Source organism: Oncorhynchus mykiss, chromosome 3 (genome assembly GCF_057628025.1).
Source record: "Oncorhynchus mykiss isolate SJ-2025 chromosome 3, ASM5762802v1, whole genome shotgun sequence".
Lineage (NCBI taxonomy): Eukaryota > Metazoa > Chordata > Actinopteri > Salmoniformes > Salmonidae > Oncorhynchus > Oncorhynchus mykiss.
Genome location: NC_143024.1, coordinates 20,138,448 through 20,153,213, shown reverse-complemented (window position 1 = coordinate 20,153,213; position 14,766 = coordinate 20,138,448). Strand labels below are relative to the sequence as shown.

At 41.6% G+C, this 14,766-nt stretch overlaps 1 protein-coding gene across 1 annotated transcript; it reads left to right on the top strand.

Moving 5' to 3' along the window:
* Window positions 1–6,124: 6,124 nt before the first annotated feature.
* LOC110520884 (B-type lectin plumieribetin) lies at window positions 6,125–14,765 on the top strand. The gene is made up of 3 exons (XM_036967983.2): window positions 6,125–6,219; window positions 6,508–6,601; window positions 14,290–14,765. The coding sequence occupies exons 2-3, from the start codon at window positions 6,512–6,514 to the stop codon at window positions 14,533–14,535; spliced, it is 336 nt and encodes a 111-aa protein (XP_036823878.1). The 5' UTR covers window positions 6,125–6,219; window positions 6,508–6,511; the 3' UTR covers window positions 14,536–14,765.
* Window position 14,766: the final 1 nt, after the last annotated feature.

Sequence of the window (14,766 nt, the reverse complement as noted above, 5' to 3'; positions counted from 1 at the left end):
TGACAGAGGTCAAACGTTTTCTGTTCCCGAGAAAGCAGTATATCGTTTGCATTGTGCTCGTCAGACTCATTAAAGGAAAAAAAGGATTCTGCCAGTCTGTGGTGAGTAATCACAGTCCTGATGTCCAGAAGTTATTTTCGATCATAAGAGACGGTAGCGGCAACATTATGTACATTATAAGTAAAAAAACAAGTTACAAACAACGCAAATAAAAAAACACAATTGGTTGGGGACACGTAAAACGACGGCCTTCTTCTCCGGTGCTATTTTACAACTGTCCTACCCAATCATCCGAACACAAAATAAAAGCTTGTTTTTACTCCAATGTTTGTAAACATAGTAAAAGTACACAAACACTATAACTTACCACTTTGATATCCTGGACGGCCAGTCCTTGCATCCATAGCTCTGTCTGTAAATTTAAGAGTGGTTACATTTATCCAGCCCTATCCCTCAGCTTTTTACCAAAACAGGGCCAGGGAAGACGTTTGGTTATTGTTTCAACTGCGGATTGACACTTTAAGATGGGTGGGGAATAACACATCAATTCTTCAGAAACACCGTTCTGTTAATAATTCCCTAAGGCTTATTGCAACATACTGGCCGCCTACTCGTCTTCAGTTATTCCATGGTACTGACTACTTCCTGATGTTATGGAATGGTAAAGAAATGTGGGCGATTACTGAGAAACATCCTCCTTTAACTTGTCACAGAATTCTAATGACTTCCATAGAGGGGTGTTGAGTAAAAACCTTCCAGAGAACCATTGTGAGTGGGAGTCATGCCTATTCTTCCAACATTGACACATTGAATAAACAATCTGAAGCATTCTATCAATTAACACACGCTAGTTTTAAGCGTCTGTTACAGAAAGGGTAGGTTTAAGGCCCTTTCTTACCAAGTCCTTTCCTCACTCCTGAGTCCTAAAGTAATGCCTTGGCACGTTGAGGAGAAAGTGACACTTTGAGAATGAGGAACCATTGCAGGAAAACGTTCAATAACAGATTTATTTTCATCACAGAAAAACTGATAGACTACTACAGGATTCTCTAGACATGGGATTTCACCAACTATGAACTTTGCAAGATAGTTTGCAAAGCCGATGAGAAGCTGTACTCCTTTTGCACCAGACGGGTTTGGCTTGTCGAGGATCACTCTGTCTTTGTCTAGGTCCGGCTTTGGGCCTTTGGCCGAGAGAATGCGACCATGGAAGTGGACATCTTTCACCTTGAACTGCAGCTTCTTCTGGCCAAGGCCAAGCTTAACTGATCGGCAGCGCTCCATCAGTGCCAGGAGCTTCACATCATGAATACGTTCTGCTTCTTCGTCTGTGTCACCACAGCCTACGATCAGGACATCACCGGCTATGGGTTCAATGCCCTTGAGCCCAGCCAGTAACTCGTGCTGCTTGCGTTGGTATACCTCAGGCGCCACTGAGACACCAAACGGGAGCTTGAGCCAGCGTTTCCCACCCCAGGGGTCCAGAAGGTAGTCATGAAGCTGCTTTCTTCGTCCAGCTTGCATTGAAGGAATGCATCTCGGGCATCCACCAAGGTGAAAATCCTGGCCTTTGGAAGCTTATAGAGGACATCCTCTAGTGTCGGCATGATGTAGTGGGATCGTTTCAGTGCTTGGTTCAGATGCTTCGGGTCGATGCAGACCCTCAGCTTCTCTGTTTTTTTCACTATGACCATATTGCTGATCCAGTCAGTTGGTTTAGTCACAGATGTCATGTGGCCATCTGGGCCTTGTCCAGCTGGGCCTTCACATTGCAATGGGCACATTGCGAGGAGCACACTGGACTGATGCTCTCATCCAATTCAAAGTGTACCTCCCCAGGCACTGATTCAACGGGCCTGTTGAATACATCGTCATATCTGCTGAGTAGTTGTTCTTTGGACAGGGGTCCATGCTGGACATGATCCACGATGTGCAGATCATTTGGTATCATGCTGTACACATACCTAAACCTGAACTAAATACTATGTCAGGTATCATACAGTATACACACCTTAACCTGGGCTAAATACTATGTCAGGTATCATACAGTATACACACCTTAACCTGGGCTAAATACTATGTCAGGTATCATACTGTACACATACCTAAACCTGAACTAAATACTATGTCAGGTATCATACAGTATACACACCATAACCTGAACTAAATACTATGTCAGGTATCATACAGTATACATACCTACACCTGAACTAAATACTATGTCAGGTATCATACAGTATACACACCTTAACCTGGACGAAATACTATGTCATGTATCATACAGTATACACACCATAACCTGGGCTAAATACTATGTCAGGTATCATACAGTATACACACCATAACCTGGGCTAAATACTATGTCAGGTATCATACAGTATACACACCATAACCTGGGCTAAATACTATGTCAGGTATCATACAGTATACATACCTAAACCTGAACTAAATACTATGTCAGGTATCATACAGTATACACACCATAACCAGGGCTAACTACTATGTCAGGTATCATACAGTATACACACCTTAACCTGGGCTAAATACTATGTCAGGTATCATACAGTATACACACCATAACCTGGGCTAAATACTATGTCAGGTATCATACAGTATACACACCATAACCTGGGCTAAATACTATGTCAGGTATCATACAGTATACACACCATAACCTGGGCTAAATACTATGTCAGGTATCATACAGTATACATACCTAAACCTGAACTAAATACTATGTCAGGTATCATACAGTATACACACCATAACCAGGGCTAACTACTATGTCAGGTATCATACAGTATACACACCTTAACCTGGGCTAAATACTATGTCAGGTATCATACAGTATACATACCTAAACCTGAACTAAATACTATGTCAGGTATCATACAGTATACACACCTTAACCTGGGCTAAATACTATGTCAGGTATCATACAGTATACACACCATAACCTGGGCTAAATACTATGTCAGGTATCATACAGTATACATACCTAAACCTGAACTAAATACTATGTCAGGTATCATACAGTATACACACCATAACCAGGGCTAACTACTATGTCAGGTATCATACAGTATACACACCTTAACCTGAACTAAATACTATGTCAGGTATCATACAGTATAGATACCTAAACCTGAACTAAATACTATGTCAGTTATCAGGCGTTTGCATGTAGAGCCTGAGAGGAGAGAATGTTGACTGGTTTTCACAATCTCAAACTCCAGCTTGTTTTTGCGTCCACGAATTACACATTCGGTCACAAAGATGCCCATAGAGCTCATTAGCTCTCCTGAGTACAGCTTTAGTCTAGTATCACTGGGCAAGAGGTGTGTATCAGGTGCCAGGTTGATTTTGTCTTTGTAGCTCATTACGTTGCTTGTTGTGTAATCGTAGTGTCACAAACCATTTCTTCCCTCTTGAGTGTACAGCCCCAATTGATTCATGCATGTAAATGTCACTTTCACTGTTCTGAAACTGGGTGACATCATCAACACAGTAAATCTTGCCCTCACTCACCCGTCTTTTTCTTTTGAGACACACTTTTACAAAGTGATTATTAGTTCCACAAGCTCTGCTTGGTTTTCCGCAGGCAGGGCAGTGCTCTTTACCTCGTGCCTGTGTATTTTCACAGTATTTACATCAATGCAGGTGTAGCAGCACGGTGGCTAGGAAAAACTCCCTAAAAAGGCCAAAACCTAGGAAGAAACCTAGAGAGGAACCAGGCTATGAGGGGTGGCCAGTCCTCTTCTGGCTGTGCCGGGTGGAGATTATAACAGAACATGGCCAAGATGTTCAAATGTTCATAAATGACCAGCATGGTCGAATAATAATAATCATAGTAGTTGTTGAGGGTGCAGCAAGTCAGCACCTCAGGAGTAAATGTCAGTTGGCTTTTCATAGCCGATCATTGAGAGTATCTCTACCGCTCCTGCTGTCTCTAGAGAGTTGAAAACAGCAGGTCTGGGGCAGGTAGCACGTCCGGTGAACAGGTCAGGGTTCCATAGGCGCAGGCAGAACAGTTGAAACTGGAGCAGCAGCACGGCCAGGTGGACTGGGGACAGCAAGGAGTCATCATGCCAGGTAGTCCTGAGGCATGGTCCTAGGGCTCAGGTCCTCCAAGAGAGAGAGAGAGAAAGAAAGAAAGAATTAGAGAGAGCATACTTAAATTCACACAGGATACCAGATAAGACAGGAGAAATATTCCAGATATAACAGAATGACACTAGCCCCCCAACACATAAACTACTGCAGCATAAATACTGGAGGCTGAGACAGGAGGGGTCAGGAGACACTGTGGCCCCATCCGATGATACCTCCGGTCAGGGCCAAACAGGCAGGATATAACCCCACCCACTTTGCCAAAGCACAGCCCCCACACCCCTAGAGGGATATCTTCAACCACCAACTTACCATCCTGAGACAAGGCCAAGTATAGCCCACAAAGATCTCCTCCACCGCACAACCCAAGGGGAGGCGCCAACCCAGATACGTGCTATGGGGTTCTCTGTCTTCACCGTTCATGGTAAATTACTCTGCCTTGGTTTGTTTTGTCAGAATGTCTGCCTGGCAACAGCATGAACAGTATCAACGTCGGTGCATGGGGCCTCGATTTCCATTGCTCTCATTCTTATGTCACTGACTTCGGCAGTGCAGCACATTTCAAAGGCAGTTACTAATGTAGGCAGGGCAGGGCAGTGCTCTTTGCCTCGTGCGTGTGTATTTTCACAGTATTTACACCAAATCAAATGTATTCATATAGCCCTTCTTACATCAGCTGATATATCAAAGTGCTGTACAGAAACCCAGCCTAAAACCCTAAAGAGCAAGCAATGCGTATCTCTCTTAGTAGACGCCGGCGCGTATCCTCATTTGCAATTCCCAGCACTATTTTGTCACGAATCAATTCATCTTTCAATCCCCAGGATTCACAAGTAGCGGATCTTTCTCTCAAACGTGTTACAAAGATGTGTACTGACACACTGTTTGCAGCTTCCGAAAACGAACCAATCGTAAATGACGTTCCTGGTGGGTTTGAAGTAATTCTACAATGCAATCCAATATAGCATTTGCATCACACTGTTGTCGTGCTGTGAGGGTGAGTTTGTGCCGGTAGAAATGCCTGCATTCGCTGCCCATTAAACTCCTCAGTTGCCGCTTGGACCTCGTTGGGTTTCTTATGTAAACCGGTTGCCGGCGCATAGTCCTCGAATTCATCCCTGAAGTTGTACCAATTAGTATTCGAGACTCCTGTGAGAACCATGGGATTTGGTGGCGGAATGTTCGCTGCCATAGCGATGGAATAGGAGATATCTTTGCCTTCAGCCATCGGGGTAACATTAGGTAGTGATGCTAGCTTGCCAGCTAACAACAAGTTGATCAGTGTTGTGACTAGCAGTAGGAAACGGCGTGTGTTCGCATATGGGACGTAACCGCGCCAATACTGTACTTAGCTACAGAAATAACAGACGTGTGGTTTTCAAGACACTTCTGATACCATGTTTCAGTACGAAATGTTGGATAAAGGAATGAAGACAGACACCAATGTCAAGTTCAATAGCCTTGTTCAAGCATTGTACAAATCCCTACACACTGAGTCCAGGAAACAGTCCGTGTAGTCGATTACCTATAAATTACACTCCGTAACAATCATCCTGGTAATTTCTACTGCCTCTGATCTAGCGGACTCACTAAACCCTAGCTTTGTTTGTAAATTATGTCTTCGTGTTTGAGCGTGCCCCTGGCTATTTGTAAATATATATATTTTTTTAATAGAAAATGGTGCAGTGTGGTCTGCTTAATATAAGGAATTTGAAATTATTCAATTATTCAACTTTTACTTTTGATACTTAAATATATTTAAAACCAAATATATATATATATATATATGTATTTGTTTTTTTACTCAAATATAATTTTACTGGGTGACTTTTACTTTTACTTTAGTCATTTTTTTATTAAGGTTTCTTTCCTTTTACTCAAATGACATTTGGGTACTTTTTCCCACCACTGGTCATTGTATCTATCATGTACATTTCTGCCGCATTTGGTCAAATTTAATGTACAGTGGACACCAACCATTTCCTCATCCTTATTACTCCACCCCCTTCACCTGAGCAGGGATATAAGGCCAGAGCTGCTTCATCACCGCACAACTGCCTCTTCAATCTACTGCTCCTAAATACTTGGAAGTTCATTTAAGAATTTGAGGTAACTCCTATTTTAACGTGTGTTTTTTTAATTTATGTAATTCATGTATAGCCAGTTAAATTAGGTCTTAATGAGATGCATTTCTATTACTTTTGTGTATTATTTAGTTGTTTTTTACATTTGTCATTTAGAACTGAAATGATACATTCTCATTATAAAAGGGCTAGTTTAGGCACATTTCCTCTCTCTTCCTTTTGTCTAAATGTGTTTCGCTCCTTCCTGTTTGTGTGGGTGTTTACTATAATTAATAAACAGCAGCAAATAAACAATATAAATTCTCTCTTTCAGAATCATGAGTATGAACTACATGAGCACTGAGAGGATTCTGCTGAAAGAGGACTACCTCCTCTCCAACAATGGACAATTTAAAGCTATCTTTCAGGTACAATAGTTAGTGAAACACTTACATTTCAATTATATTAACATTAGATATCTGGTCTGCAACTTATTTTGACCTTAGAAATGGTTTTTGTAGGGATGTAACGATTCATGCTGTGATCAGACAGACCGTGTCATTAAATCAATGCTGTGTAATAAATGATGTAGTCAAACTTTCATTATATTTAAAAAATGTTTAATGGGAATGTGTACAACAAAAGTTCAACATTCACCTTCTGCTTCCATTAACGTCAAGCCATCTAGCATACAGTTTGATGCATTCGATAAATCCAACATATGCACCACACAGAACTCACTGCAACTGACTCTGCAACGCAATGCTGCAAGGCAAACGCAGCGTTCAATTGGAAATGATGTTGCATATGTTGGATTTATCAAACGTATGCATCAAACTCTATGTGTAGACGGCTTGACATCAATGGTAGCAGAAAAAGTTACTGGTAAAGTGAGAGGATTTAACTCTGGTGCCTTCAGCTGAACCTTAATCTTGAAACATTATTTTTTATTCTCTTAGAAATGTCATTGTTTTTGAAAGATAAGCACATTTCTTGTCCATTAAAATAACATCAAATTGATCAGAAATAGGTTCGATTACAGGCTCAAAATGACCAGCAACAAAGAACTTCTGAAACTCGTCAGTCTATTATTATTCTGAGAAATGAAGGCTATTCCATGTGAGAAATTGCCAAGAAACTAAAGATCGAGGCATCTGTTTTTTCTCTAAGTAAGAAAAGCTATTCAAGAATTGACTACATTTCTTTCTCTCCAAAAATGCATTCAACAACTTACTGGATAAAAAAAATGATAATGATCATTCTGATTAATTACACCAACAGAAAAATACACTTATTTTATTTTTTTCCCCTACACAGCAACTGTAGTAGGATAATCATCAGCGAGCATCTTCTGGATCCGAAAAGTATTAAATACGTAAATTAAAATATTTACCATTACAAATGTAGACAGAGGACAGAGAAAAGCTGATATAATTTGGTATGCATTTAAGGTGTACATTGGGGCGGCAAGTAGCCCAGTGGTTAAAGCGTTGGGCCAGTAACCGAAAGGTTGCTAGATTGAATCCCTGAACTGACAAGGAAAAAAATCTGTCCTTCTGCCCCCAAACGAGGCAGTTAACCAACTGTTCCTAGGCCGTCATTGTAAATAAGAATGTGTTCTGACTTGCCTAGTTAAATTACCATTTTTAAAAACATTAGGGGAATGATAATCTCATACTCTGCAAAAAGTTACATCTGATTTAGAAATTAAAATGCAAGATAAATAAATCACAATCTTAGAAAGCCCATAACAAATCTTTACAAGATAAAGAAGAAAATAACATTTTCTAAATTTACGCAGGAATACGATCTTTTACTTTTGAAGAGAGCCAACAACTACAGGTTAAACTCAAATAAAGCATATTACTTAATGGAAGATAACCCTGGTAAATATCTCACAAAACGAATACACGCTAAACCAGTTATAATTGAAAAATATACAAATTCATGTTACGTAGAAACAACGCAATTAATGACAATTTTAAAAGCTTTATGGAAATTGATATAAATCCGAATTAAACAGTTGGACGAATCCTATAGCCTTATACTCAACAACCCTGAAGCAATTATCAGCAGACGAAAAATAAATCACTCAACAGGCACCACTAAAAAATAAATATGAGATGCTTTTAAAACATTCGCGTGGAGAAAAAGCACCAGGAATGGATAGCTTTATCATCGAATTACCTGCTGAATGGACTTAAAATAGATTTCATTTTTATTGTCCAGGTTCACGATCAGAAATAGTTTTGGTAGTTTTTCTTTAAACAATCAGTGTATACTAGATACATGGGCTCCGATATGAGACACAAATGATGTTTTAGTAGGAAACGATATGGTTTGATTAGAGAACGAATTGAGATTCAGTTCGATGCGATATGATTCTATGCACTGTTGCATGAACACATTAATTTCCCATTCGAAATGAATATCTCCTGCTGATGTAGATCATGAGATAGATGTTTTTATTTCACCTTTATTTAACCAGGTAGGCTAGTTTAGAACTGTCACGAACCGGCTCAAAGCCCGTAACAAAAGGGAGACAACGTGGAGATAAGGAGTAACAAAATATATATATTTATTAACTAAAGCAACTAAGGAAAATATACAATGGTGTGTGTAATCAGTAGTGTAAGTGAGTGTTTTGCATGCATGAATGTGATAATGCAGGGTTTTGAAAGGTGCTAAAGCAAACAACCAAAAACCACCAAGAAACACAACAAAAAAACCTATCAAAGTGTCTGCATGGAGAGAGACTCCTCCATGAATGGGGAAGTGGTGTATTTATCCTGGGAAACACCTGGGCCCAGGTGTTTCCCATGTAGCTGAGGACCCTCCCAACTCCGCCCACCAGCATCCTAATAAGGGAACAACAGAGAGAATACGGCAGACCGAGTGGGAGGCTCGTCACAGAACTCTCATTTACAACTGCGACCTGGCCAAGATAAAGAGTTACACATGGAATAAACAAGCATAGACTCAATAACACAGTAGAAAAAAAAGTCTATATACAGTGTATGCAAATGGCGTGAGGAGTTAACGCAATAAATAGGCCATAGTAGCGAAGTAATTACAATTTAACAGATTAACACGAGTGATAGATGAGCAGATGATGATGTGCAAGTAGTGATACCGGTGTGCAATAGAGCACAAAAGTAAATAAAAACAATATGGGGATGAGGTAGGTAGATTGGGTGGGCTATTTACAGATGGACTATGTTCAGCTGCAGCGATAGGTTAGCTGATGTTTAAAGTTAGTGAGGGAAATAAGTCTCCAGCTTCAGCGAATTTTACATTATTTATTTATTTTGCAATTCATTCCAGTCACTGGCAGCAGAGAACTGGAAGGAAAAGTGGCCAAAGTAGGTGTTGGCTTTGGGGATGACCAGTGAGATATACCTGCTGGAGCGCGTGCTACGGATGGGTGTTATCGTGACCAGTGAGCTGAGATAAGGCGGAGCTTTACCTAGCATAGACTTATAGATGACCTGGAGCCAGTGGGTCAGGCGACGAATATGTAGCGAGGGCCAGCCGACTAGAGCATACAGGTTGCAGTGGTGGGTGGTATATGGGGCCTTGGTAACAAAACGGATGGCACTGTGATAGACTGCATCCAGTTTGCTGACAGGAGTATTGGATAGTCAGTTTTACAAGGGTAAGTTTGGCGGTGTGAGTGAAGGCGGCTTTGTTGCGAAATATAAAGCTGATTCTAGATTTCATTTTAGATTGGAGATGTTTGATATACGTCTGGAAGGAGAGTTTACAGTCTAGCCAGACACCTAGAATGTGGACAACTACAAATTCCTAAGTCAGAACCGTCCAGAGTAGTGATGCTAGTCGTGCGGGTGGGTGCGGGCAGCGAACGTTTGAAAAGCATGCATTTTGTTTTACTAGCGTTTAAGAGCAGTTGGAGGCCACGGAAGGAGTGTTGTATGGCATTGAAGCTCGTTTGGAGGTTAGTTAAGTGTCCAAAGAAGGGCCAGATGTATACAGAATGGTGTCGTCTGCGTAGAGGTGGATCAGGGAATCACCCGCAGCAAGAGCGACATCGTTGATATATATACAGAGAAAAGAGTCGGCCCGAGAATTGAACCCTGTGGCACCCCCATAGAGACTGCCAGAGTTCCGGACAACAGGCAGGGCAGGATGGATATAGGTCTATAACAGTTTTGGTCTAGAGTGTCACCTCCTTTGAAGAGGGGGAGGACCACGGCAGCTTTCCAATATTTAGGGATCTCGGACGATACGAAAGAGCGGTTGAACAGACTGGTAATAGGGGTTGCAACAATGGCGGCAGATCATTTTAGAAAGAGGGTCCAGATTGTCTAGCCCAGCTGATTTGTACGGGTCCAGGTTTAGCAGCTCTTTCAGAACATCTGTTATCTGGATTTGGGTGAAGGAGAAGCTGGGGAGGCTCAGGCAAGTAGCTGCGGGGGGTGCGGAGCTGGTAGTCAGGAGGAAAGCATGGCCAGCTGTAGAGATGCTTATTGAAATTTCCGATTATCATGGATTTATCAGTGGTGACCGTGTTACCTAGCCTCATTGCAGTAGGCAGCTGGGAGGAGGTGCTCTCGTTTTCCATGGACTTTACAGTGTCCCAAAACATTTTGGAGTTTCTGTTTGAAAAAGCTAGCCTTTGCTTTCTTGACTGACTGCATGTATTGGTTCCTGACTTCCCTGAACAGTTGCATATTGCGGGGACTATTCGATGCTAGTGCAGTCCGCCACAGGATGTTTTTGTGCTGGTCGAGGGCAGTCAGGTCTGGAGTTCTACATTTTTTTGAAAGGGGCATGCTTATTTAAGATGGTGAGGAAATTACTTTTAAAGAACGACCAGGCATCCTCGACTGACGAGATGAGGTCGATATCCTTCCAGGATACCTTGGCCAGGTCAATTAGAAAGGCCTGCTCGTAGAAGTGTTTTAGGGAGCGTTTGACAGTGATGAGGGGTGGTCATTTGACTGTGGACCCATAGCGGATACAGGCAATGAGGCAGTGATAGCTGAGATCCTGATTGAAAACAGCAGAGGTGTATTTGGAGGGCAAGTTGGTCAGGATAATGTCTATGAGGGTGCCTATGTTTTTGGATTTAGGGTTGTACCTAGTGGGTTCCTTGACAATTTGTGAGATTGAGGGCATCTAGCTTAGATTGTAGGACTGCTGGGATGTTAAGCATTTCCCAGTTTAGGTCACCTAACAGAACGAACTCTGAAGAGGAGGGGCAATCAATTCACATATGGTGTCCAGAGCACAGCTGGGAGCTGAGGGGGGTCTATAACAGGAGGCAACAGTGAGAGACTTAATTCTGGAGGGATTCATTTTTAGAATTAGAAGTTCAAACTGTTTGGGCGTAGACCTGGAAAGTATGACAGAACTTTGCAAGCTATCTCTGCAGTAGATTGCAACTCCTCCCCCTTTGGCAGTTCTATCTTGATGGAAAATGTTGTAGTTTGGTATGGAAATCTCAGAATTCAGACACGGCAAGGACATCAGGGTTGGTGGAGTGTGCTAAAGCAGTGAGTAAAACAAATGTAGTGAGGCGGCTTCTGATAACATGCATGAAACCAAGGCTTTTTCGAAGTCAACAAATGAGTGCCTGAGGACACGCAGGACCTGGGTTCTGTGTGTGTGCGTGTGTGTAAATGATGTATGTCTATATAGGCACCTGAGCTGAGCAATAGAGACTAGGCATCTACCACCCCACTCAATGTGGTCTCCGAGCATTTCGTATTATTCTGTAAGTAAATCCAAGACACTGCATTTAGTATGGATATGCAGTGGCGATTTTAGCATGTAAATCTTGGTGGGTGAACAAAAAAAGATGTTTTAGATGCATGACAGCAACGCCAATACAACACTAAGCAATACACGAATTGCACTACAATGGTGCCCACAAACTGTTAGGGCCTACAGAAAGCTGTCCCAACAGCAGAGCTTTCTTTTCAGCCCAATTGCGTGAATCATTATCACTGCTACACCTGGCTATCAGTGGAGTCTTGTCTGGCAGCGACACGGTTAATTCATCATTTACTGTAAAAACATAGCTGATATGGCTGACTTGCTTAAACAAATGTGGTTTCTACTGATAATTGAGTTGTACAAACTATGGCATAAGGGGACAACGAGCAGATAAGTGGCAATCTGTAATTTCGAGTACAACATTAATGAGCGGACGCAGTCAATATAGCTTTAAGCACTTTTGAAATGTACAGCGACAGAATTCAGAACATGGGCCGTTCTTACAGCATTCTCCCTGTACACCAAGTCAGTACCATAGGATAAAGGGGGCATATAAGCAGACAATGAAAGCTCTTACAATATTCAATGATTACATTACTCTAAAATAGGCTACATGGGCACCACCAAGTCAGAACAGTAGGGGGGGAAGGGACCAAATTATTAGGGTGAGGCACATAGGCTACTAACAGCTTACTACACAAAATACACATAGTAGTACTTTCTTAGCTACAGTATACATATCTCCCTGTCATATTACATAATTTATGCAGCTGCAAACAAGACATTTTTGGACTCCCCTTGTTGTGTCGTGCTCACTTGAACAGGAAGGTGGCGCGGCGGTCGTTGTGGGCAGATTTTTCCTCTGTCTGGCATTTCCTGGATTTATGGTGCTTTCAAGACAATTGGGAACTCGGGGGGGGGGGGGAAACAAGGTTGAATCATGACGTCAGTGATCTTCAGGTCGGAGCTCTAGAAAGAGGCCCGAGTTCACAACTTTGAATTCCGAGTTGAATGACCGTTCAAAAATGTATTTTCCCAGTCTGAGCTTGTTTTTTTCCCAGAGTTCCCTGTTGTCTTGAACTCATTAAAGTCTGAGATTTCCAAGTTTCCAGTTGTTTTGAATGCGGCAGAAGGCATGCTGGATTGACAGCATGGCCAATGTATTCAAACTTTTCTGGTTCATGGTGTTGAATGTTTATCCTTTTAAGCTTGGAATAGAGACCCTTAAACCCAGACTTGGACCAAACACCCTCTCTACTGAATAGCAGGCTAGTGATTGCTTTGCAATGCTTGCACTTAGCCACTGATTCTTTCCAAACCAATCATTGTTGAATTAGCATTTTCCAACTTGTGTAATGTTTATGGTCGATGAGCAGCAATACATTTTATCTATAATTTCTCTTCATATGACAAGGATTGAAAAGGATTTGCCAGCAGACTGTCACCGTGATTCATGAAGATGACTGCTTGTCATGCTTGTTGACATGATCAGTCCAATCAAATCTACGGTAGATATAACGTGATTTAACAATTTCTGTGGCCAACGACCTTGAACCTTCTTGGATGGGCACTTCTAATCTAACTATGGCAGCACCCATGGGACTTGAATTTGAGGTCTCAATGTATATTTTGCGTTTATGTGGTGTCCCAATGAGTGACAGAACATTGAGCCAATCACTGCACAACTAGAATACATTACCAATCCCTAAGCTCTGTATTTTCCAATGGTTGTCCCACCACCACAGAAAGCAATGAGCTATGCTGAAACACCTGCATTTTGAAGCTGCCTTACTCAAGAAAGCAAAAAATAGACCATGTTTGTATGCGGATTTATTCACTTTTTTTAATTTTAATGTTTTTACATTGTTTGCAAACTGATATGTGACACGTATTAATGCCAAAATAACATGCAAAACAGGCTCTGCCCTCTGACGGGTCACCATTGATATGTTACGTTTCCTAATGTGTGTATTCATTTGTGGATGTCCATTATACATTCTGACATGTTACGAATTGCAGATTTTAATTTAGAATGGGAAATGAAAATCTTAGTGCATCGATTTACATCGCATCAAACCAAATCGCATTGATTCATTCTCTAATCAAAACCGCATCGCATTGTTTCAAATGAAAACGTATCATTCCTGTATCATATCGCAGACCAAGTATCTAGATACGTATTGAATGGAATAAATGCACACCCCTAATATTTTGATTTAGCTGACGAACACTTGCTGCGAATATTGAAAAATAATTTGGGAAATATTTTTCACCCTAAACTTTAAGTGATCATTTAAAAGTGGATGAAAGGAATGCACAGCAGTACAGTGGTCATCTGTCTAACATGTTTATATGCAAATTAATTTTCTCTTTGCAGACCGATGGCAACTTTGTGCTCTACGGTTGGGGTCGGGTTGTCTGGGCATCAAACACTGTGAACAAAGATGCTCAGAGGCTCATCCTCCAAAAGGATGGCAACCTGGTCATCTACACCAAACAGGACCATCCCATTTGGTCAAGTAACACCGCCCGTTGCAACAATACACAAAGAGGCCACCTCACCCTCACTGACAAAGGTACCCTGGAGCTCTACAGAGACCGAGAGGTGATCTGGACATCGTAACATCGACCGGCCCAACAATGCACAGAGGTCACCTCACCCTCACTGACGAAGGTGCCCTGATGCTCTACAGTCCCAGAAATGTGGTCTGGTGCTCTCGTGAGGACACTAGTAATGAGGCAGAGTAACAGCTTCACTTGACCATACCTGTCTACATCTACCACTAAACTGTATTCAAAAGCCTTGAGGCTTTAACCCTTTGATTTGGTCAAATAAAACTGTATTGACTTAAAG